The sequence below is a fragment of the Rhynchophorus ferrugineus genome, unplaced genomic scaffold (genome assembly GCF_030347505.1).
Source record: "Rhynchophorus ferrugineus isolate W39M unplaced genomic scaffold, kcgeb_rfMv2 rfM4, whole genome shotgun sequence".
NCBI lineage: Eukaryota > Metazoa > Arthropoda > Insecta > Coleoptera > Curculionidae > Rhynchophorus > Rhynchophorus ferrugineus.
In genome coordinates, this window is record NW_027472583.1 from 2,728,552 (window position 1) to 2,751,526 (window position 22,975).

A 22,975-nucleotide genomic window follows, 5' to 3' on the forward strand; every position below is an offset into this window, starting at 1 on the left:
CTATTTTAAGAGAAAATCTATTACAATAAATCCAAGAATATAAGATAGCGTATTAAGCCCGCCAAATCGTCAACATCGGATTAGAAGTTTGTAATCTACTGTTAACTGCTCAAATGCAGCTGATACCCTTGCAACTCATATTGAAATCAAAAAAGAAGCACAAAATAATTATTGTAGGATGCCACGAGTATAATATTATTGATAAAATGTGCATATTGCAAGTAAGAATAAAAATAGGGATCTAACATCCAAAACAGATTCTTTAGAGAATGGACTTAACTACCTCAGACGTGTACTTTGTCAAAATGAACATACTTACCGCATAAGAAATATAAAAAGAGAGATCCCACAAACGAACGATAAGATCATCTTCAAAAAAAAGAGGAACAGTAAAAGACAAATCAGAAGAAGTTGTGCTTGACAGCCTTCATATTTCTTCAAGACAACCAATTTGATGGAGTTAAAGTCCATAACGCTATTTTGAGATAAAATATCGAGAAGGCTGTGAGTTCAAACTCAAAATAATCTCAATAAATATAAGGCCTTCTTCTCGATATTTTAGTTATTAAACAAACCGTGGAAAGCGGTTTATAACTCAGCCATGACTGATACCTGTTTAAATAGGATAAACTGATAAGAAGAAACCCGGCCAGTACCCTGAAGATGCAATCTGTAATGATTCCGAAACGTATAAAATTGTATAGCATTATTTTAATTCTATACATTTCCTATAGAACTAAAAATTAAAATTACAGAATTTTATATGAATGTGGCATGTGACTGAACGTAAAGTTATTTGGGACAATTCAAATAATGTGACTGCAATTTCCTTATTAGTCCCTCAATGAAAGCATAAACGCGAGTGTTTAGAATGGACGGTAGTTTAATAGGCACCTTAAGATACCAGTTTATGTTTGGAATGTCACGTTTTATTTGTTAGCATCACTATTTGATTTGACACTCAGAATCAGAAATGTTTTTGTTTACATTTTAACCTTCATTGATATCGTTAATGCTACTAAGAAAAATATGATTATTGTTTTTTCAAATACAGTTATTGATTTTGTTTTTCTTTATATTGATATTATTTGATTAAAAAAACATCAAAACATTTAGTCTAGTCCAGTTGGTATTCTTTTTCTGTTTATTAATATTTGATGTGTCATTAATTAACTTTTATCTATTATAATTACAATACCGATTTTTCGAGAAATGTAATATTTGAACGTACTTGAACTAAAGATAAAACTGAACGAAACTTCATTCATTGGCCAATAAAAGGTCACAAAGTTTCCATATTTTATATGCAAGTAAGACAGCAAGGATATTTATGTTGATCTCTTATCAACATTGATTCAAAATACAATGGCTGATAAGAAAAATGTTGACAGCCGACCAGAAGTTTTGCATGAATCTTTAATAGTTCCCAAAAAGATTCTTCTACCACTGTTACATATAAAATTAGACTTATGGAATTCATATCAACTTTGTTTAAAGATTACGATTGTTTTAATTGCTGTTTAGAAAATTTTCTCATTTATCAAAAGCTAAATATATAATCTGATGTGCCATTTCAACTTCGAAACAACGATGAACATAAAGGAAAAAGGGCTTGGATATCATTTGAGTCTAACTAAACAGTTATAGAAGCTAACATAAGAGACCCCTTCAAAACTCTGTATATCCAGACTTCTTTCATAGCCATCTAAAGTTTTTTTCTTAAAAACTTCGGTGATATGATGAAAGAGCAAAGACAATGGTTTCACCAGGACATAAAATAGATGGTGAAAGAATACAAGAAGCTTTATACTGGAATTAGAAAGCAAATACCTAAAATTAAGCACATTAATATTCATGTTTTTTTCAACATCTTAGCGGTGTTTGCTTTGATGAATCCTTGTGTCGCGACTATATTTTTTTCGATTATCTCAAAATCTAAACAATTGGTATTTACATATCACAAAAATCTCTATAAACCGTGTTTAAAAAACAAAGAAATTGTCGAAGTTAACACAAAATAAAACTCAATTTGCATTATTATGTTACTTTACCGTTATATTACTTTAAACCTCATCTTTTAGGAAATAAGCAGTAGTCTGACAATGCTAAATCAGGTGAATAGAGGATTTGCAGAGTGATATGAGAGCTATTTTTTAATGCACAGTGCTGTTTAAGAAAAATCCGTGGTAACTTAATGATTTAGGCCTATAATTCTGACAAAGTCTTGTTGACAATAATGAAAATCATTATTATATTTACAGCTTACTTATTGTTTATCACTGTAATCTCTAACAGTCACTTCTTCTAAAATCTTCAAGATAATTTTTTTAGTTATTATAATTTTGGTCGAAAATAATTTGAAATAACATTGGTAAGTACTTAAAATTCGACTAAAAACTATTTTAGATGATATATCGTTTTCATTATAATGAAAAGTATAGTTAACAATGATATCAGAACTAATATATTGCAAGTAATGAAATTAAATCTATTTCAAGACCTCGTCTTACAAATATTCGCAAATATCATATCGGTTGTTGACAACTTAATCCCAATTTTAATTAATTGGGCAGCCTATAGAATTATTTTAGATTTACTATCGTAAAAGGCCACAAAATCTCATTATTGAGGGTTAACAGATCTAATAGTATTTATTCAAGGGTCACATGAATTGTTTCATTATTAGGTGATGGAACGTATTTTGATCAGCGATTTCTGTTAGTGAACATGTGAAGTATTAATGTAAACAACTATTAAACAACCTAACCTAATTGCTAAAATCGATGGTTAGTAATATATAGTCTATTCAAAGTTATTTTCTACATACGTCATCTAAATTTATGACGTCAAAACGTCGTATCAACTCTGAGTTTTAGTTCAGTTGGGCATTGATATACAACAAAATTCTAATCAAAATACAATAATTGAATAAAAATCAATCAATCAATTATCAAATATAAAATATTTATTTTAGCCTTATAGTACATCTGAAAACTACAGTTATGCAGCCGGAGTAGTTTATAGGTTAGAATTATAACCTCTTATCACTATTGCCTTCAACAAAATTACATACGTCTGACAACCGGACGATTTTGACAAGCTCATTCGTTTACTTAACTAGAATCAAACGAGAAGGAAAATATTGTCTGATTCTAAAACGAATTTACAAATTGCGGTAGGCAATACACCAAACATCTTGATGACGTATATACAAAAAAACTTTTAATAGACTATAAAATTCTTCAGTGTATACTGTGTTAATCAAAATTACAACACTCAAAATTTGAATTCTTAACATTCATTACTTTTGTAAGACTTACCCGAACGAACACAAATTCTTCAAGACATTTATAAATGATGGGAAAGGTCCAAAAAGTGGGAAAATGGTTACCACACTAATTGACTGAAAAAAACTACTTAATCAGTTGTTCGTTGTATGTTGTATAATACGTTTTTTGTAATTACCAATCTGAATTTATTGCTGGACCACCCTGTATAAACATAATGATACACAAACGTAACATAAAGATGCTAATCGATGGTCAGTATATAACTAGTAGGAAATCACATATTATACTCTGTGGTAGGAATCTAAATATTAATGTACAAAGCGAAAACTTTGGTCTCTTTTTAAGAACATTGCGTGCCTGAAGGAATGTTAACTTTAGTGCTTGAATTATAATTTATACAGAAAAAAACAAAACGCAAAGACAATTGTTTACCATGGCACCTTCGCGATTTTGCTGAAAGACTTATTTTAATGATAAAATTTGTTAATACGCCATTAAAATTCAACAGTTTGGAAGTTTTATTTATAGTTCAGATTCAAATATTCATAGTTACGTTGATAATTTTAAAATGTATTCCACAAAATGTTTAGATTTAAGCCGTACAACCATTCGCCTCTTGTTTTCTAGAATAAGTCATTTTTTAAATAAAACAATACTTTTTTTGTTTAAAATAATTTCATAAAATATAACTATATAGGCAACCTATATGGAACTTTAAGCAAAAAAAATCACTCTATGATAGAAAAACTCCTAACATCAATGAATTGATTTTTATTTAATTTGCATTGATTAATTCTTCCCCATAACTGATTTCTGGTAACTGTATTGGTATTTGAGCCAAATATCAGAACAGGAAAAACAAACGAAAAAACCAAACAAAAGTTAATATAAACATGCAAGAGAATCGAAAGTAAAAATATAAATATAATCGTAGTTGTAATCTAAAAACAAGTGATTTTTTAATGAATGAGAATGAATTATTATAAATCATAATTTCATTCATTCTTTTTTACTACTATAGTAAATCAGTATAACTTCTGACGATCAATTATTTGTTATACGAAATTTTAATGCAAGAATTTTATTTTGATACTACTAAATATGTTGTACAGTGAATTTTTATCACCATATACGTTTTCGCAATCTATTCGGATCATAAAAATAACGAGTCAGCCCAAACAAATAATAAAACACTTAAATGGCACTTTCCTTCATTAAATGACCGCTGGAACTAAACGATAAGAGATTCGAAGAACATTACACCGGCTTATTTAACAATTGTCTTTTGAGTGAGCGCGCCACTGAGGCAGTGTTTTTCTTGTGTTCTTAACAGTGCATTCGATTCACAGTCATCTGTAAGTCATCAAATTAAAAAAAAAACAATAATAATGATAATGACATTGACAATAAATTACATAATTACTTAAAAACGGAAATATCCACCGCTTGTCAAGATTTTTGGTAACCCTTTTTACGTTTTTTTTGTAATTTTCTCGTTTTTATTACTTACTTCAATAAAATTTCATTATATTAACATTAAAGCTATTTCTCACGTATATAACATTATGTTATTATTAATTATACAAAATATTTACAAAATATAAATAATCCTAGTTTTTATATTGTAAAATGGAATTCAACCAGATTCTTTATTAAAGTAACGCTTCCCATTATCACAAATATTAATTACAGTATATTACACTTTGACACTTAACCAGGTTTAGAACTGCAGCTAAAGATATAAGTTATACATTTTCGTTATAAAAAATGTGTATTTAAGGGTTATTTAAAAAATACTATTTCTTATTAAAATTATCCTCGGATATCAAAATATAAATATTCCTAGTCTTGCGTTTTAACCAGTCCAAACTAGTTTTGAACATAGAAACATAAACAGGGAATCGAGGAATTTTCGTATGACATTATCAACGAACTAATTCAAAATAAGGAACAAATTACTGAATGAATATCTAGTACTAACTTTAGATTGCTTAAATGGCATGTAAGTTAAAAAAAAACAGAAAAAGAAGGTAATATAATTGCTAATATAAAAGCATATTAATTGGTCTAATATCCGTAAGACCAGAACATAATAAGAACATTATTTATAAAATCTGAATGTTCTTTTATGGAAATACGCTGTTAGAGATAAAGAACAATTGACTATTATGAAAAGCCGGTAACATTGACATAAAAGGTAGCAAATGTCAAAGCGAATATAAAGCATTTTTAGTTTAAATAATATTTATGACACAATAGGATAATTCACGTCAACAATCGCTAACATTTTAGATAATGTCAGTCTTCCGTCACACCCCTTTAAGATTATTTGAATCTGGTAAATAATATTAAAAACCCACTTAATCAGACGTTTCATAGTATGACAATTTCGGTTTGACATTTGGCAACGGTCAACATTTCATAATCTCGTAATTATCGAAGTATTGCTAACTAAATATTTCTATACCTCAGTCGGTAACCGTTCCAGATGCTTTGAGAAAACCACTTTTATTTAATTGGTGGCTATCTAATTGACTACGATTTTTGGATCGACATCTCAGTTGTGTCTTATATTTTCTCTGGTGATGATCACTGAACTTAATTGATCAACTGTTCAAATAGGATATATCAAAAATTATTTCAGATTATTAATGTTTCTTCCTTCAGGCTCATCATTAATAACAAGCACTACCATAATAAAAAGCTATTACTGTTTTACTTTAGTTGTGGATGTATTTTCTTTTGTATTAATTGTTGAAAATATGGATATCCCTATAGAAAGACCTAATATATTTTTAAATATTTGATTTTTTTAGCTGTTTATTAACATTGGTGCTTGATGTACCGCTAATATTCGGCACCTTTGATGTATGTCGCAGACACGCTTTTATTAAACATGGGTACCTTTGATATTTTCCGCAAAGAATTACCAATTAGTCTCCAAAAATCCTCTTGCCAGTTAGTCTATTAGTCTGAGCATTCCGTTAGGTAATAGGTTTGTCTCAATGGTACCATTTTGATTTATCTCACAAGTGATATAAAATTCTAATGTTAACAATTCATTCTTTTTATTTTTTAATTTTGTTGATTATTTTTTATATATCTTCATATAATTGTGTGTATTAATTTCAGTGGATCCAGAAATGTTCGACGGAAATCCATAACGATCAGCCCGAAAATGCTCAGTCCCCCTGATCTAAACGATTTCGCTGGAAATCATTCTCCAGCCAACTCGATCACGTCAGTCAATTCTTTGGCCAGTTTACTTAGAGAAAAAATACAGGTACACAACATTCATATATATATATATATATATATAATCTTCCCGAAAGTCCCAACAATGCACGTTTATTATTCTAGAATCTGCCTCAAACCATAAGGAAAAAGAAATCGAACGACTACAAGATCAAAGTATTCGTTGCGTTCCTATTTCTTACGATCGTTGTCTTGGTATGTTGCGCCTATTTCCTGTATCACCAAAAAATACTCGCAAAAGCATACTTCGAACGGATCAAATTCAACAAAAATGACAGGATAATGAAGATATACAATGATGATGGTAATCCAACAATATCTCTTCAAATGTCATTCCAAATTGCTACATAAATGATCCTTTTAGGTCTTGAAATTATCAATGCACATTTAGGAACAACTCTGAATTACGATAACGTACTACCATGTCTGCCATCGGATGAAAAAAATGACGGGTCCATTTGCCTGGAATGGATGGACCGTGCTCGATTGTATCTCAACACGTATAACTATTCGGATGGAATAAAATGTTACAATTTGAAATGGATATCGCTTAACGAACAACTAGCACCTACGGATTGCTTTGAAATGACCACAGGACTGCATTGGTAAGATAAAAGCAATCTAAATTTGTTACTTGAATTTATTATTTTAATATCCTGCTTGAAACAATTTTTTTCAATCTTACCAAAAAATTAGCATGGCCTTCTTTGTCTAGAAACTGTTGCCTTTCAAAGGTACTATAGTATGGCTTCATTAAATAAATATTACTAGATGATGTATCTTAAAATAATCTATTAGAAAATAACCGAAATTTCTTTTTGTTCCAACCTTTTTGTTCTTATGTGTTGATACAGTCAACAATCTAATTAGTACAATATATTTAAATTTATAATTATAACAATTTATATTACTACAAGCTGATATATTTCATTTGTTTTTACTGAAACGTAAATAATAAACAATCCCATTTATCTAATTTTGTTTCAATGCGTGTTTATAAACAATACCCAAGACTTATATTTATAACCACTCATTTTCTAGCCATGAGATATATTACAATTATAAGGCACAATTCTTTTTTTTACTATTTTTCTATAGTTGTTGATTAAAAAATCTGATTTTATATATAATTCTAGGTATGGCGGTGGACAAAATCAGGAATCAGCTTGGCCTTTGGAAAAGGGATATCATGATTTTCAGCCTTTTGTTACTGGAAATGTGGAGAACCATGAATGGGGTAAGCCACAAAGAAACACAGCTAACAATAAAACTGTAAGCTACCTTATAAATATATAATCAGACAAGTTATTAACAATAGTTAACAAAAATTATTAATAAGCAATGATGAAATCTACCTTGCTTTTTTAGTATATATAATTATTGATGAAGGCTCTTTGTTTTCTATCATCCTGCTATTATGTAGTGGGAATATATTTTTTATTATATAACTGATTATTTATAATATGATACCCATAGGGATTTTTTAAAAATATATTTTGTCTCTTTTTTACTAACGAGGGTTTATCTGGACTGGACCTACTGTTTAACGCGGGCTCTGAACCACGGTCCTTGGCATTAAGCCTACCGACTGGCGAGCGACCAACTTAGAAATCATCCCAACATCCGGTCTTACCCAGCCTGGTTACTGGCGTGACTAGGATCATTTTCCTTGTCGAATTTTACACTCTTCTTGCCTAGGACAATCACAAACATAAATTTACCACCGTGTCCCAGGAGGATTTGAACCCGCAACTATTGCAGCAGTAGGTGGACCGTCCTGTCGCCATTACCACTGCGGCAACAAAGCCGTGCCCCATACGAATTAAATTTTATCAATCCAGTTTGTTAAGTTTGGTTGGCCGCCCACCACCACATGCTGTGAAAACAGTATCAGTTGATGGCATTTTGTCTTAGTGGCCTTTAGATTGCTAATATTCCAGTATATGATAATTAAGATACTAATATATCATTATACTAATTTCTAATGAAACATTTCTATACATTTCATAATCTATAAACCGATTAACCTATCAGCATTAGCAATGTACTCAAAACTGATTTTTCAGGTAATGTTCTTAAACGATACTTCATTAATTCCCGTGGAGCTGCCATTATTGTTGATGAGCGAACTCCACTCTATGTATCTATTCGAGGAGATGTAAAGAAAGAATTTTGTTTGAGCGCCAAGTATGACGATTTTGCCTTCGTAAACCGCTTCACCATCACACCAGAATTAAACTACAGCATCTGCGTCGGAGCCAATATGTCTGATACTCATATGCAACTCAGGTACGTATTTTTTACAATATATTCAATAGCAAATCAATATTAACATTTCTCTAACATCGATTTTCAGCGAGCACATTTTGTGGGACGGGCTTAAGAAAGAAGATGCGGGCATCATTGAGAGTCTTCTAGCCGAACCACTGTGGGAAATCACTTCCAATAATAAAGAAACTCTAAATGAAGGTAAAATTTGTTCTTATTGACTTCTTCCTGATGTTATTTTCTCTTATTGTAGTTACTGTATCTAACTTTACCGAGGACGTAATTGCTTGGAGAAGCCTTAAGCAAGGTCATGTACTGATAAATGAGTTTTGGCAAAATCAGATCGGTGATTTCGAGGTGGATACCAACAGATTCCCTACTCTCGATAAAACTATTGATGTATTAACCAGAAGAGGTTTCAGAGTAGTATTCGCTATCCAGCCCTTCATATCTACGGAGAGTTTTAACTTTGCCGAGGCTGTAAAGAAACGATTGCTAATTTCCGAGAGGTTTAGCGATAGGAGAATACCGGCGCTGACGAGGTACAAGACTCTTCAGAGTGCTGGTGTTTTGGATCTAACCAACAATCGCACCATTCCATGGCTCTTGGACAAGCTGAAGACGGTCATCAACAAGTATAAGTTCAACGCGTTCTTTCTGAACTTGGGCTCAGCCTACGACATACCGCACTACTATCAATGCGAAAAGCCGCTCATCAATCCTGATCAGTATAAGACGATTTTTGTTAATAGTATCCAGAACGCCGTTAGCATATTTGGAATCAGCGACGCGATAGACAGGCCAAGATCACCCAGTTTTGTTACTCTACCGCGTTTTGAATCTAGTTGGGATGGTTTGCAAAGAGTGATACCAACTATACTAACTTACGGCATCATTGGGTAAGTTTCTTTTTTAAACATTTTTGTAATCGATAGGGTGAACCAATAGTTTCGCATTAATAGATCTTCATATGGGGATATCTTAATGGTGAGGTTTAGCAATCGATTGAAGAATTAAGAGAAAATATGTAGTATGAAATGCAAAACATTTCCATATCAGGCAACCTTCAAGTGATACCCTTCTGAGTACTAAACTTTAGTGTTCCATTTGATTCAGCATTCTTCTATTCATAACGTTAGGTGCCATTAGTGGCTCTAGCTTGCAGGAATGTAGAATGTAGCAATTGCAAGATATTAAGGGATTTTTGGTTCACCTTATAGGATTATCTCCAGTGGATGAAATTATTTATTTGATTTCTTGGCAGTTTGCCATTAGTGATGTTTGTTAAAGTTTGTAATATATTTAAACATTTTTTTACAGGTATCCCTTCCTTATTCCTGGAGCAGTTGGTGGTGATTACACCAACATCGATACAATCATTGGACAAGTAAACGGAACTATTCAGGAACTGCCTGACCAAGAGTTATATATACGATGGCTCCAACTATCTGCTTTTCTTCCTGTTGTCAGATTTAACAGACTTCCCAGCAGTTACGGTGACAAAAAAGTTCTCGATAGTGCGATTAATCTGGCCTTATTGCGGCAAAACAGGGTAAATAGTTAACATAAGATGCAAAAAAATATTTTGAGGGATGCCCAAAAAATGGCGTAAACTGGTTTTAATCTATGCAGTGTAAACAAAATATTTTCTTGGCGCCTAGTACACTTGAAGGCAAAATAAATGTTTTTCCTCGAGATCCTAGATTACGTGACATGTCCTTCCAGTAGAAGAAGTTAACTTATCCCGTCCTTATCCCCTACCATCCTCGATTACCACCAATAATTGAATAGATTCTCGTTTGCATTGAAAGCTAAGAATTTATTTAACTTAGAGTCCATATACTTCGAAAAATGTGGAAATCATAGCCATCAGTAATACATTAACAATGTTCTCTGATTTAGAGCACTAATTTATCTGAATCAAAGTCTACCAAAAAAACCCTCAAAACTTAGCTCCGTACCATATTGCAATAACATACATCAGTGATTTTGGATAACTTTATTTAGGTTACTCCAGTGTTGAAAAAATATGCAAAGGTTTCATTAAACCTGGGCCTTCCGATTATAAGACCACTGTGGATGTTAGATCCCAGCGATCCATCTTGTCACACAGTCATGGACGAGTTCTCTATCGGTGAGGATATCATCGTAGCGCCCATTCTTCAATATGGAGTCCGAGAAAGAGAAGTCTATTTACCAGCAGGTATCGATCTTTGTTTCAGTTAAATTACGAGTAATAACACATTTTCAACTGTAGGTGTTTGGAAGGATGGCATTGATGGAAGTTTGAGAAAGGGAAACAGATGGATACACGATTATCGTGTCGAAGAGGATCAAGTAGCCTTTTTTGAGAAAATGCCGGACGATACGAAATTTTAATCAACCAATAATGGGAATGTATTATAATACCTCATATCAGACGTTTACTATATGCCATAATAAGACGCCACGCTATAAAAAAATATATAATTATCTCTATCCATGGAAAAATGCATTTTAAATCGCAATATAAAACAATATTTTTCTCAAGATTTTATTTATTAGTGACTGATTTTCCTAGTAGCCTATAAGATTATGTTATTGTGATATATAGAAGTAGAGAAATGTTAGCTTAATCTTTGTAGATAAAAATAATCTTTATTAAAACTAGATTTTACTATAAAAGTTGTTTTTTTTAGTTTTTATCGATCCATAAAAACGCCATTTTAGTATTCCATCATTTTAGGAAAATAGGTATGAAGTCTTATATCTTCGATGTGTCAGTATTTTTTTAGAAGCAATCAAAAAATTGAACATAGTGTGATGCATTAAATCTTTTATAAATGTCTATGAGAATTCATATTGAAATTGTAAATGTGTTGGCCGATCGGATCGTTTAAAGATTGGATTATTGGAACCCATAATATTCGATTTTAATTTAACGTAATTTTATTTTAATGATTTGCAATCTCTATTCCAAAAATGTAATATTTTACGTTATTCTTTCAAGTATACAACATGCTGAAATTCTAGAAAAAATACGCCTGTCAAATATAACATTTTTGGTGCAGGCAATTGCATAAAAATTACCGCCAAAAATTTTCGACCAATAAAATGCCGAGTTTTCTGCAGAAACTTTCTTAGTGGCTTTGAGCAGTCTCCTTTCCTTATTTCCAATTATTCCTGCGACCTATGAAGACTAACTTTTTAAGGGCTTCCGCTTTTATTGGTAAGTAATTTTATTTCTTTTATAATATTTGTTACAAATTTTATCTTTAGTTATATAATATTTTCATATTAATAGCAAATATTATTAAAAACTATTGTTTTTAAAATGATTTATATCTACTGATAATTTTTTAAATATATAAAATATATTGTATTGTTTTTAATAAAAATATATCTATAATAATTTAGATAAAAACTATTGGGTATAGAACTAATAGTACGCTTTTTATCATCGCACTTAAAAATTGCATCTTCATCAGATCTAGTGCTGCCATCTTATAACTTATTTGTTACATTATTGCATGGTTAAGGTTATGTCGGGTAAAAATATATTTATATTTATACAATTCGTATAAATAAGTAACTTAGTTCCAGAAGTATATCTGTGATGACTGTATAGTATATATTGTTTTTACGTAATTTATTATAAATATGGGCGATTCGATACGAAGCCCTTCCGCTAGCAATGGGAAATTTAAACGACCTAACAAAAGGTATATAAAAATATCGTTGGATGTGCGATGCTATCCTTAAATAATATTTATTTGAAGATTTGGTGTTAATAAGGGGAAAGCCTCTTTTAGCAGTCATATTGATCAAAATGTTCAAGAGGCTACACCAGAACATATGAGGATTGAGATTGATAATATTATAAGAAATTTTTTGGACGATCATGAAAAATCTGAATACATATTTCCTACAGATTTAAATAATTTGCAAAGAAAATATATTCATTTTAAGGTAGGATGTTATGGAACAGTTGGGTATAACTATAATTTTTATTATTTCAGGCAATAAGGATGAATCTAACATCTAAATCCTATGGTAAAGAGCCAAATAGGCAATTGCATTTAAAAAAGAAACCGAAAAGAATTGCTAGTCAGTCATATAGTGTAAAAGTATCAAATAGTATTATTGACCAGTTAACAAAATTCCAACAGAGATATGGTATAGACATAATTTTAATTTATTAGTCGTTATTTGTATTGTTTGTACATATTTGTGGTTTGCTTTATCTATGTTGTAGATAATTTAAATCAGCAATCGGAGATTAAAGCAACTGATAAATGGAATAAAGTACATAATAATCAACATTTAAATATCACTATACCAAGGTTGCCAGAAGTAAACGCTGAAATTAGGCATGCTCGACAGTTGTTACCCATATTTAATAAACGTCAGGAAGTTTTAGACAAGATTATTAATAATCAGGCAAGTATTGAAAAGCAATTATGCTATCTAATAGTCCTGGTATTAAGTTAAGTTATTCTTAAACTGATTGATAATTTTTTCTTTGTTTTTGATAAACATATGTCTATTACAATTTATTGAGTAGTATTGATATACACCTTTTATCTTTGCACATACTACAAATTATATCTTGATATACTATAGTGTAGCCATATTTGTATTTTTTTAAAATTTTAATTGTTTCATATAATTTAGGTGATAATTATATCGTCTGAAACTGGGTCAGGAAAAACTACACAGATACCACAGTACATTCTAGAAAATGCTGCAATTAACAGAGAGCCGTGTAAAATTATTTGCACTCAGCCAAGAAGAATATCAGCGTTGTCGGCTGCAGAAAGAGTAGCATACGAACGTGGTGAAGACGTTGGACATTCAGTAGGCTATCATATACGATTAGAATCAAAATGTGGTAAGGTTTATTTTTACTCCAATTTCTTCAAATGTATCAAAATATATTAATATTTCTGTGACTTAGTTCATCAAAGAAAGGAAAAAAAAGTTGCGCGTGTTTCTTATATATTAATACATATATTTTTGCTCATTATAATTATCACAATTTTAAAAATTGGTCAAAAGCTCTGGTAAGTCTCATGGTAATTGTAAATCACTTGTGCAGTGATTTGAGCTCCCTCAAATGAATGCATGAATGAGGGCTCATAATCGCATTTTTCAGTGTTGCTAATTCGCCCATTGTTATTTACTGTCAGTTACAACTTTATTTGAGAAATTTAGAAACTTTAGCGCCAGTGAGACTCGATCCTAGTATGTTATTGTCGGCGAGCCAAACTCTTAGCCCTCACGGCTACTTGCTAGGTTCGTTTATATATTTTATGTCACCGATCTGACGGCTATTCCTGGTTGCTTGATTTAGGCGTTTTTCGTTTTGTTGAAATATATAATTATTTGTAGCGCATGTTACACAAAAATATTAAACCTACAAATTCTTCCTTGATATGAGCTTTAATCGTGCCAAATTTCCAAAAGGGAGACAAGATTTTAAGAAAAGTCTATTAATATATATAGATATCCTATCACGTGACGCGATTGTGAAGCCTCACAAACATGATCGCGACAGCTGTGAATGTCGACAGTCTAAATTGAAAAACATTTCATTTTTCTACCCATGCAGACAGATTTAATACGTTAATTTATCTAGGACCACAAACAGCCCTGATCTACTGTACCGTGGGTGTTCTCCTGAGAAATATCATGAACGCCATTACATATCTGCAGAGCATCACACATATTATTGTTGATGAAATTCACGAACGTGGCCAATTGAGCGATTTTTTACTAATATTCCTGAAACAATATTTACCGAGATTTCCGATCCTGAAGGTATAATTTTGGGTACCTATTAAAGAACACATTTATCTCTATCGAATCATTTTTAGGTGATTATCATGTCTGCCACCGTCGATACCTCGAAATTTACGGACTATTTCCAAACAAAGGCTGTACTTACTATTCCCGGGCGGCTTTATCCTATTCGCAATTACTTTTTAGAAGAGATATTGGCTACCGTTAATTTTTTTACACCCCAAATGCGTAAGGCTATGATCAAACTGAAACAGAAACAATATACATCATTTCAGCAGATCGGTGAACAAGTTAATCAGCTGTCCGCAGAAGATCAATTTAATTTCAATTTGATATTGCGAGACTATATGGAGTTCAGGTAATGATACGATAGTAATTAGCTCGATATAAATTTACTACGACAATAAGATTGTCTAAATTAAGATTAATGATATTCTAGCCCAAACTACGATTACAATGTTCATTACGAAGAAGCCACCGCTGATTTACTGCAGCTCTTTATATCCGAAAATGTTTCTGTTGATCAACAGCATTCTGAAAAAGGCTGGACTGCTTTAATGGTAGCCTGCTATTTAGGCGATATGAATTTCGCCAGTAAATTATGCGCTATGGGTAGGAAGTTCAGTAAAAAATCAAAAGGTTTTTCTTTAATTTTTTACTTGTAGGCGCCAGATTAGATATTTGTGACTGCATGGGAAAGACTGCATTCGATTATGCAAAAGATGCTGAAAAAACTAACATTTTACAACTGTTGCAATATTTTAAAGACCAGGGAGTTACTAGTGAGACACCAGAAAGTGTTGGTATGTAACACAATTTTAATTAAAAAAATACGAAAGGTAATTTCAAACAGATGATCTAGATATGATAGTTTATTATGTTCTAGATACTAAACATTTAATGCAAGCATATGATATGTCGACTCCAGATGATTTCATGGATTATGAACTAATTGTTTCTGTAATTAAGTATATTCATGTAGAGGGCAAAAATGGTGCCATATTGATATTTCTGCCAGGTAAAAGTTTTTTTTCACTTATAGTAGAATATTTTATATTATGAATATATTGGTTTTGGGGAAAAGTTCTTGGGTTTTTTCCTTAAATAGAATTCAAGTGGTTCCCTTATATTGTGAAAATAAATTTATTTCCATTCAATGTGCACTTGTGCGCCAACTTGTGTGTGTTGCTACAAGCAGTCGAAGATGGGTCTATATTTGAATATTGTAATAGTTTATAGGGAGTTGATGGGACACCCTTATCAATTTGTCACTCTCCACAATGCATCCTTTGACTAATGCCATGGATTGATCAAGGGTTGGCATTGAGTGGCGCAAATTGTACTCGGAGGGATGAAAGTTGATGTCCAACAAATGTAAAAACCAAAAACTAGAACGTGGTGGAAGTATAAAATTTTGTGTATTAAACTCTAACTTCAGATTAAGTGTGAAGATGATCGAATAAATATACTTGGCAAACACTTTTATGTGTCAAATTGTAACCAAATATGGCATCACATAGCTTTAAATTCCACCCTATAATCCTAATGTCGAGTCCATCTTCCGCATGCTGAAAAAGAACGATACCACGGCCAACCCTGTGTTAGGCAAGTCTTCTGTAAAATCTGCAATCTTCTGTTAATCTGTAACATTTCTTGTGAATCGGTTATACGAATTCTCCAGTATATATATTTACTCTATATAGTTTTCATTGCCATTGTGATTTAAACCTGTTCTGACTGAAAGACTGAAGCATGTTCTGGAATATCTTAAGGTTGCTAGAATAATTATTCTTGAAAAACCTGTCTCACCGGTAGATGAAGTTGGATCCTACAGCCCTGTTTTGCTGTTACCTTCGATATCAAAATAATTTGAGAAATTGCTGTTAAAACCTATTAAACCATTTATAGAAATACCAGATTTTGAGTTTGGATTTCGAAATTACCACTCGACAATCGACCAAGTGCACAGAGTAACAGCGGTTGTTGTAAAGATATTCGAAGAAAAGAAATACTGCCCTGCAATATCCCTAGACGTCTCACAAGCTTTTGACCGGGTATGGCATTTGGGTTTTAATATAAATGAGCAAATTGCTACCGCGGAATTACTGTCGATTGCAGGAATTATACTTTTTCGAAAGAAAATTTTGAGTCTCGCATACACGGACATTCTCAACACTTAAATCGGCTAGGTTCCAGCTAAATAGCTCTAAATCTGTTCATGTTAATTTACGTTGCGGTGAAATGACAAAAACATAATTATATCACTTGATGAATGCCCCATTCCTCAAGCAGAATCATAGGTTAAATTGGAAACATCATGTTAGCCGAAAAGCAGGGCAGATTAGACTCAAATCAAGCAACTGTAGTGGTTAGTCAGAAGATAATCTCAACTTTACCTAAAATCAAATAGATTGGTTTATTGGTTAATTATAAAGCCAATTTCGACCTGGGGTGCGTAACCTACGACTGACTATACGTGACTATACGTAACCAACGAAGAGCTCAACGATGACATCAAATGGATACACGAAGTCCAAGATTTCTCCTTAAAACATGAAATAAGGTTGCTAAATCACGATACAGCTACTGGACAACGCGCAGGAAACCAGAAGATTGAAGCGAACCAAACCACACGAACTTGTTTAGTGTATTCTTAACTTTAGCTTAAGTAGTTTAGATTTATTTTAATTTGGGAAATACATACTGATGTATCAATCCCGTACTCGCCTTGCTTGTGTATTAATGCAAATACAACAGAATAGTACCAATAAATTAATTTGTAAATTAAGATTGTACTAAGCATATCTAATGCAAGATGTAATTAATAAAAAAAATGTGATTAAATACTTTGTCTAATAGGTTATGACGAGATCATGCAGTGCAACGATTATATCGAGAATTCCGATATGAACAGCAACACGTATAAAGTGTTCTTCTTGCATAGTAGTATGGATATAAAAGATCAGCGCGGCGTCTTCAAGAAATTACCAAACCAAAGGAAAATTGTCTTGAGCACTAACATTGCCGAGACTAGCGTTACTATACCAGACGTGGTATATGTTATCGATGCTGGAAAGGCAAAAGAGAAAGTTTACGACTCTGTAGGGTTCCGCACCTTTGTTAAACTCGTCACTAATCGTATCTGTATTTTTCAGTATAATAAACTGTCCGCTTTGCAAACCCAGTGGATATCGAAGGCATGCGCTAAACAACGGGAAGGTCGTGCTGGTAGAGTAGAACCTGGATGCTGTTTTAAGTTGTATTCTAGTCAAAGATTTGCTTATATGACTGATGAGAGGGTACCTGAAATATTAAGGGTGTCTTTAGAGGTAAGTAATGCAGTACCTACATTTCCTGTTTACCCTTTTTAATGCAGTACCTAGTTTCATAGCAACATAATCAAAATTTCATGCTTAAATTAAAGTTGATCTTAAGTTGTTAAGAAGGGAAACAATGTTGTAAATAAAATACAAGTTATTTTCTCTCTTTGCACATTCAATGGTGTGTACTGATTAGTATGTATCATAACACCTATTTTAATGTTTTTTTTTTGAATGACTCTCCGATACGAAGGCTGTATCTATTTTATTTGTTCTCAGAATTAGTTATAGCTCCCTTACTTGCTGATTTAGCCCGTTTGCGTTCCATGTTATAATTCTTACGAACGAATTACTCATTTTTGTTGTTGTTTATCTTGTTCGGTGATTTTTCTACCCTGTTTGCTAACTGACTGAAAGGTCTGTATGAGGAGGTAAGGTTAGGTCTTCTTTTTCGTTGCATAATGCATATGTTGCTACGCTTTTCCGTTGCTTTCTGCATTGATTTGTGGCGTAAATTAATCCACAAAGAATAGTTTGTTTATTTAAATGAATCATATAAAAATATATAAAATGAAAGATGTAAAATTTATACGTAATAGTGAAAATAATTATGAATTGGATGGAAGTGATTTTGTAAATCGTCTATCTGAATAATACTGATTCCGTTATCGGACCTAGCTTATAATTGTAAACACGGCATGTAAGAATTGTTATATTCTTTACAGTTAACTATTCTATTTTTCTTTTTGATTATTGTATTCTTCTTAATTCTGAAGCTTGTTTCTGTTCTCAGTCTCGAATTATGTTCTGATTGTTCTTTTGCGTATTCTTGTTCTAGTTCCTAGTTCATGATTCTTTAATTCTTTTGTAACTTTTGATTCTCATTCCCGATGCATCGTATTTTATCCCTCGGGTTCTTGGTGGTGGCAGAGAAGGTTGGTTCAAGAAACCTTTTCTGCACCCCGATTCGTTCATAATTTCGGGGAGGGAAATACTGTTCCAGCTAGGAACTTCTCGCGCCGATAAAACATGTGCGTAACGGGCTCTTAAGGAATGATCGAAAATTCCACGATATTGTACCTTCTTGATGTTTATGGTTATAGCCACCATAAGGGATGCTCGCCAGGTCTAATTTCTTACACATCAGCTCCTGTACCTGAACCCCAATTATCCGGAACACTCGATATCGAGTCGGTGAGATATCCTTTTTGCTAGCTACGTGTTTTCTGTTTGTTCGATTCCTTTCTTATTTTGATCCAGCTTCACGAGACATACGATACAATGCGATATTTTATATTGTCTCAAGTTATAATTGATTTAACATGTCATAAATATTACAAGGAGCAGTTAAATGGTCTAATTAATTAGACCCCTAAGCTATTATACAAAAAAACATACATTTTGGAAACTTTAAATAAAACAATTTTATTAAATATAAATAAATGTAATTACGCAACATAATTCTATGAATGTGATGTATGTAAGACTTTGGTCTGCCACAAAGTTGCTTCTTCAATAAAAGCTTAATAGCCAGATTTATTTCTCACTGATTTGGCTTTCATGGAAAACTATTTGCAACAAATGAGATCATCGTTTGAGCCCTGAGGGGGTGTCCTGAAGGCCTTCAGTTTTAAAGTTTTAAATTGATTGTTACATTTATGAACTTATTGAACAACCTAATAGGTTTTGAGAGTATACCAGTTCTTTTTTTTTTTAGGAATTGTGCCTAAGTGCTAAAGTTGTCGCTTGTAAATCGATGAAGATCTATGATTTTCTAAGTTTGGCGCCCGATCCGCCACGTATAAACTCAATAAACGCGTCAATTGAAAATTTGCAATCCTTGGGTGCTTTGGATAAAGACGAGGAGCTTACGAAGTTGGTGCCCCTGGGAATCACGACTTTGCTTGATATATTTATGTTATGTGTTTGTAGATTGGGCGAGTATCTCTCTCATCTTACTGTTGAGCCGAGGTTGGGTAAGATGCTGATTTACAGCTGCATTTTCAGATGCCTGGAACCTATGTTGACTCTCGTCGCTGCTATGGCACACAAGTATTGTACATCAATTTTAAGCGTTCTTAAAATATACCTGCTGCCTTGTTTCAGAGATCCTTTCCAACTACCTCCTCAAGCAAATTTAAGAAGTGCTGCGGCTGCGAAGAGGTACGAACTGATTAGTGGAGTTATGAGTGACCACATTGTCTATTTGAGAGTGTTTGATAGATGGCAGGTAAGGTTGTTCCTACGTTGAAATAAATATAAATATGACATATTAGGTGGGATTCAAAAAAAATTCAGAGTAGGAAATATCCATATGGAGGCGTGGTCTTTAGGAAGACACCCAACCAGGTTCAGAAGGAGGGCAGTTCAGTTTTGTGTTTTTTAAATTATATTTAAGGCCATAAGCAAAGTGATAACCCTTTACAAAGCCTTGCTAAAAATTTGTTGTTACAAACTCATATCTTCTCAAATACCCAAGCCACTCGAAAACTTGGCGCAGCTCCTGGCTCATCTTCTTTGAAAACACATTGAAACACATTGTGTATGAATAACACCAGATTTTTTTTTGGATTCCCCCTCGTACATCCGTAAATACAGAAATATGTGTATATTTCTATGTGAACAGAAATATGTGTATATTTCTATGTGAACCTCATGTAAGTAACAATTTCATTGGTTTTTAATTTTTAATTTAGGAGGAATGTTTGAAAAGCCGATCCAAACAATTTTGTCGAGAATACTTTGTTTCCGAATCTGTAATGAACTCAGTGATGGAGACCAGACGCCAATTTATCGGTAAAATCTAAACTGTTAATTAACCCGCGCTGCTGTATTGCTTATCATTTTGTTGTAGGCCAGTTGCGTTCAATTGGTTTTATTAGCAAATCACATTCTTTAGACGAATATAATGTTAATGGATTTTCCTGGGGCTTAATTAAAGCCCTCATGGTAGGAGCTTATTTCCCCAATGTTGCTTTCTCACAGAGAACACAGAACAGCATTTTCTTAAACACAAAGTACAGCTCATACACACTCATACTGAACATATTTTTTACAATGATTTTTTATAGAACGGAAGATAAAGTTACCATTCATAATAGTAGCGTGTGCAAGGAAAAGAAATATAATTTTTGGTATCTTTTCGATGAGATGATCAAAAATAGAAGTAACTTCATGATTAGAGGTGTAACCGTTATTACTTCCTTGTCGGTAATGTATTTGGAAATGCTGTGAAATTACTCTTATTACGGGCATATTTTAGATTTCTCTTCTGTGTGGAGTTGATGCAGCTTTTACGTCCTCTACATCAGTAAATATTGATAACTGGTTAGAGTTTGATTTCCATAATCCACTGTTGGTGACGTTTCGTTCGGCACTCCAGAACTTGATAAATGAAGCAATAGTCAATCCATCGCATTCATTTGAAGACTACAACAAGGTAAAATGGTTAATAGTTCATTATTCAGTATCGGTATAGGTACCAAGGCATTTGATTTTTTATGTAGAATAACTGACTAGTTAGTATATTGGGTTAGGAAAAAGTTTCAATTTATATAATTTGGGATATGCAGATCGCAACAACACCACCAGGTACTCGTTGGATAGAGCATATTTCGTTGAATTCTTGCTGAAAAGAAATAAACGTCATGAACTTTTTCACAGAACCAATAAAATCAACCGAATTTGAAATTGCAACAAATTAAAGTAAATAATCCTATTACAGGTCGTTATCGAAACGTTGAGAGTTATTATGGACTTGGAGGAACAGAATTCTGGCCTCCGTCAACCATTGGTTATCGGAATGAAACCGAAATACGTGCGTAATATTCCATCTAAACAGAACAATGCACGTCAAAATAATCGTACTGAGTCCAACTGGAGAGGTAATAAATGTCCGAACTAACAATGAACAATGCCACATAAAATTCCCCATTACCTTGCAGATAATCGACAAGGAAAAACACCCAAGCGCTTCGTTTCCCGATACACCAAGAATTCACCGGCATCATCCAATACTTCTAGAAGAATTAATTTTGAGAATCCTCAATATGGTAAACAGTTGTTTTCTTTTAACTAGCTGTATTTTATCAATAATTTTGTAGACCGTCCATCAGTATCCTCAGCACCGTGGAGTACAAATCAGATATCTGTGGGTGGCGAAAATCCAACGCAAGCCGTCAATTATGGAGGTGTTTCGCCATATACAGGTATGTATTAATGCTAATAATGGACGGGTATTGTCGTAGTGATTGAGGTTTTGATTTGTTTGCTTTGTATATTGTAAAATAGTTGCTTGTCTTAATTTACTAATCTAATACCAACCCCCATACCTAATATAACCAGTGGAGCAATCCTGTACTGATTCTCAACATTGGTTGATGAACTCACTGCCGCATACTGATTACCTTAATGATTGGACATCGCTAATACAATCATCTGGAGATTATATGTTTCAAGGTATATTTAACCAAGTCTTCATGCATGCTTTTTTTGTTTGCTTACATACTACCTATGCACAGTTGTATATTTTGATCAAGAAACAATTGACTTCTTTGGACTTTTATTAGATCATTCGACAACTGGCGCGGAATTGATGCTCAAGGGACTCGACATCAACGATGGTAACCCAAATGTTCCTGTAGCGGCAGAATTGCTACCCGGACCATCTCGCCAACATAACGGTAGGTCTAAGAAAAAAGATCGTAAAAAAATTCAAAAAGAAAACACGTAACTATTTCTTCTTTTAATTTTTATAAATATATGGAGTTTGAACTAGAGATTGTGCAAAAGCAGACTTGTTTAATGAGCTGGAAGCTCCACTTTGTAACGTGACTAGAATTACATTTAATAAAACCTGCATTTTGTAAAAAAAAGTTTGCTTTCATTTCTTTTCTACATTTTCTCTCGTACCAGGACGATTGATAAATGGAGTTTCCTGTTGGAGCAAAATTTATTTATTGCCTTATTAATGTCCTTTTTTTTATATTCCTTTTGTACTTTCCTGTCTTTCCTGTTTAATATTTCTACAGACTCAGCATAGTCCATGTAGTGGTAAGTACT

At 32.7% G+C, this 22,975-nt stretch overlaps 2 protein-coding genes across 12 annotated transcripts in view; both read left to right on the top strand.

Moving 5' to 3' along the window:
* LOC143195945 (myogenesis-regulating glycosidase) overlaps positions 1 to 11,477 on the top strand; it is a 35,210-nt gene extending 23,733 nt beyond the window's left edge. For 5 of the 6 annotated variants that reach the window (XM_076403481.1, XM_076403480.1, XM_076403482.1 and 2 more), the window contains 10 exons: positions 6,423 to 6,573; positions 6,651 to 6,849; positions 6,910 to 7,150; positions 7,682 to 7,782; positions 8,612 to 8,834; positions 8,902 to 9,014; positions 9,067 to 9,712; positions 10,134 to 10,365; positions 10,821 to 11,016; positions 11,071 to 11,477. In XM_076403481.1, the coding sequence (XP_076259596.1) occupies positions 6,423 to 6,573; positions 6,651 to 6,849; positions 6,910 to 7,150; positions 7,682 to 7,782; positions 8,612 to 8,834; positions 8,902 to 9,014; positions 9,067 to 9,712; positions 10,134 to 10,365; positions 10,821 to 11,016; positions 11,071 to 11,192 (2,224 nt within the window). In that variant the 3' untranslated portion in view covers positions 11,193 to 11,477. Of the gene's footprint in view, positions 1 to 4,514; positions 4,646 to 6,422; positions 6,574 to 6,650; positions 6,850 to 6,909; positions 7,151 to 7,681; positions 7,783 to 8,611; positions 8,835 to 8,901; positions 9,015 to 9,066; positions 9,713 to 10,133; positions 10,366 to 10,820; positions 11,017 to 11,070 lie in introns of those variants that run through there. The other variant, XM_076403486.1, reaches the window with a different exon arrangement.
* A 427-nt stretch (positions 11,478 to 11,904) lies between these two features.
* Positions 11,905 to 22,788, top strand: LOC143195942 (3'-5' RNA helicase YTHDC2). 6 transcript variants are annotated; one of them, XM_076403475.1, is made up of 25 exons: positions 12,005 to 12,021; positions 12,390 to 12,514; positions 12,572 to 12,761; positions 12,812 to 12,968; positions 13,048 to 13,232; positions 13,467 to 13,683; positions 14,431 to 14,612; positions 14,669 to 14,952; positions 15,034 to 15,206; positions 15,260 to 15,397; positions 15,481 to 15,612; positions 17,454 to 17,695; positions 17,750 to 17,923; positions 19,632 to 19,789; positions 19,847 to 19,966; positions 20,021 to 20,144; positions 20,611 to 20,710; positions 20,769 to 20,931; positions 20,986 to 21,124; positions 21,177 to 21,353; positions 21,639 to 21,798; positions 21,859 to 21,966; positions 22,018 to 22,122; positions 22,259 to 22,372; positions 22,483 to 22,788. In XM_076403475.1, the coding sequence occupies exons 2-25, from the start codon at positions 12,453 to 12,455 to the stop codon at positions 22,644 to 22,646; spliced, it is 3,768 nt and encodes a 1,255-aa protein (XP_076259590.1). In that variant the 5' UTR covers positions 12,005 to 12,021; positions 12,390 to 12,452; the 3' UTR covers positions 22,647 to 22,788. The 6 variants fall into 6 exon arrangements, with proteins under 6 accessions (XP_076259593.1, XP_076259590.1, XP_076259589.1 ...); XM_076403474.1 differs by lacking the exon at positions 12,005 to 12,021 and adding an exon at positions 12,243 to 12,341; XM_076403477.1 differs by lacking the exons at positions 12,005 to 12,021; positions 22,259 to 22,372 and adding an exon at positions 12,243 to 12,341.
* The last annotated feature ends 187 nt before the right edge of the window (positions 22,789 to 22,975 follow it).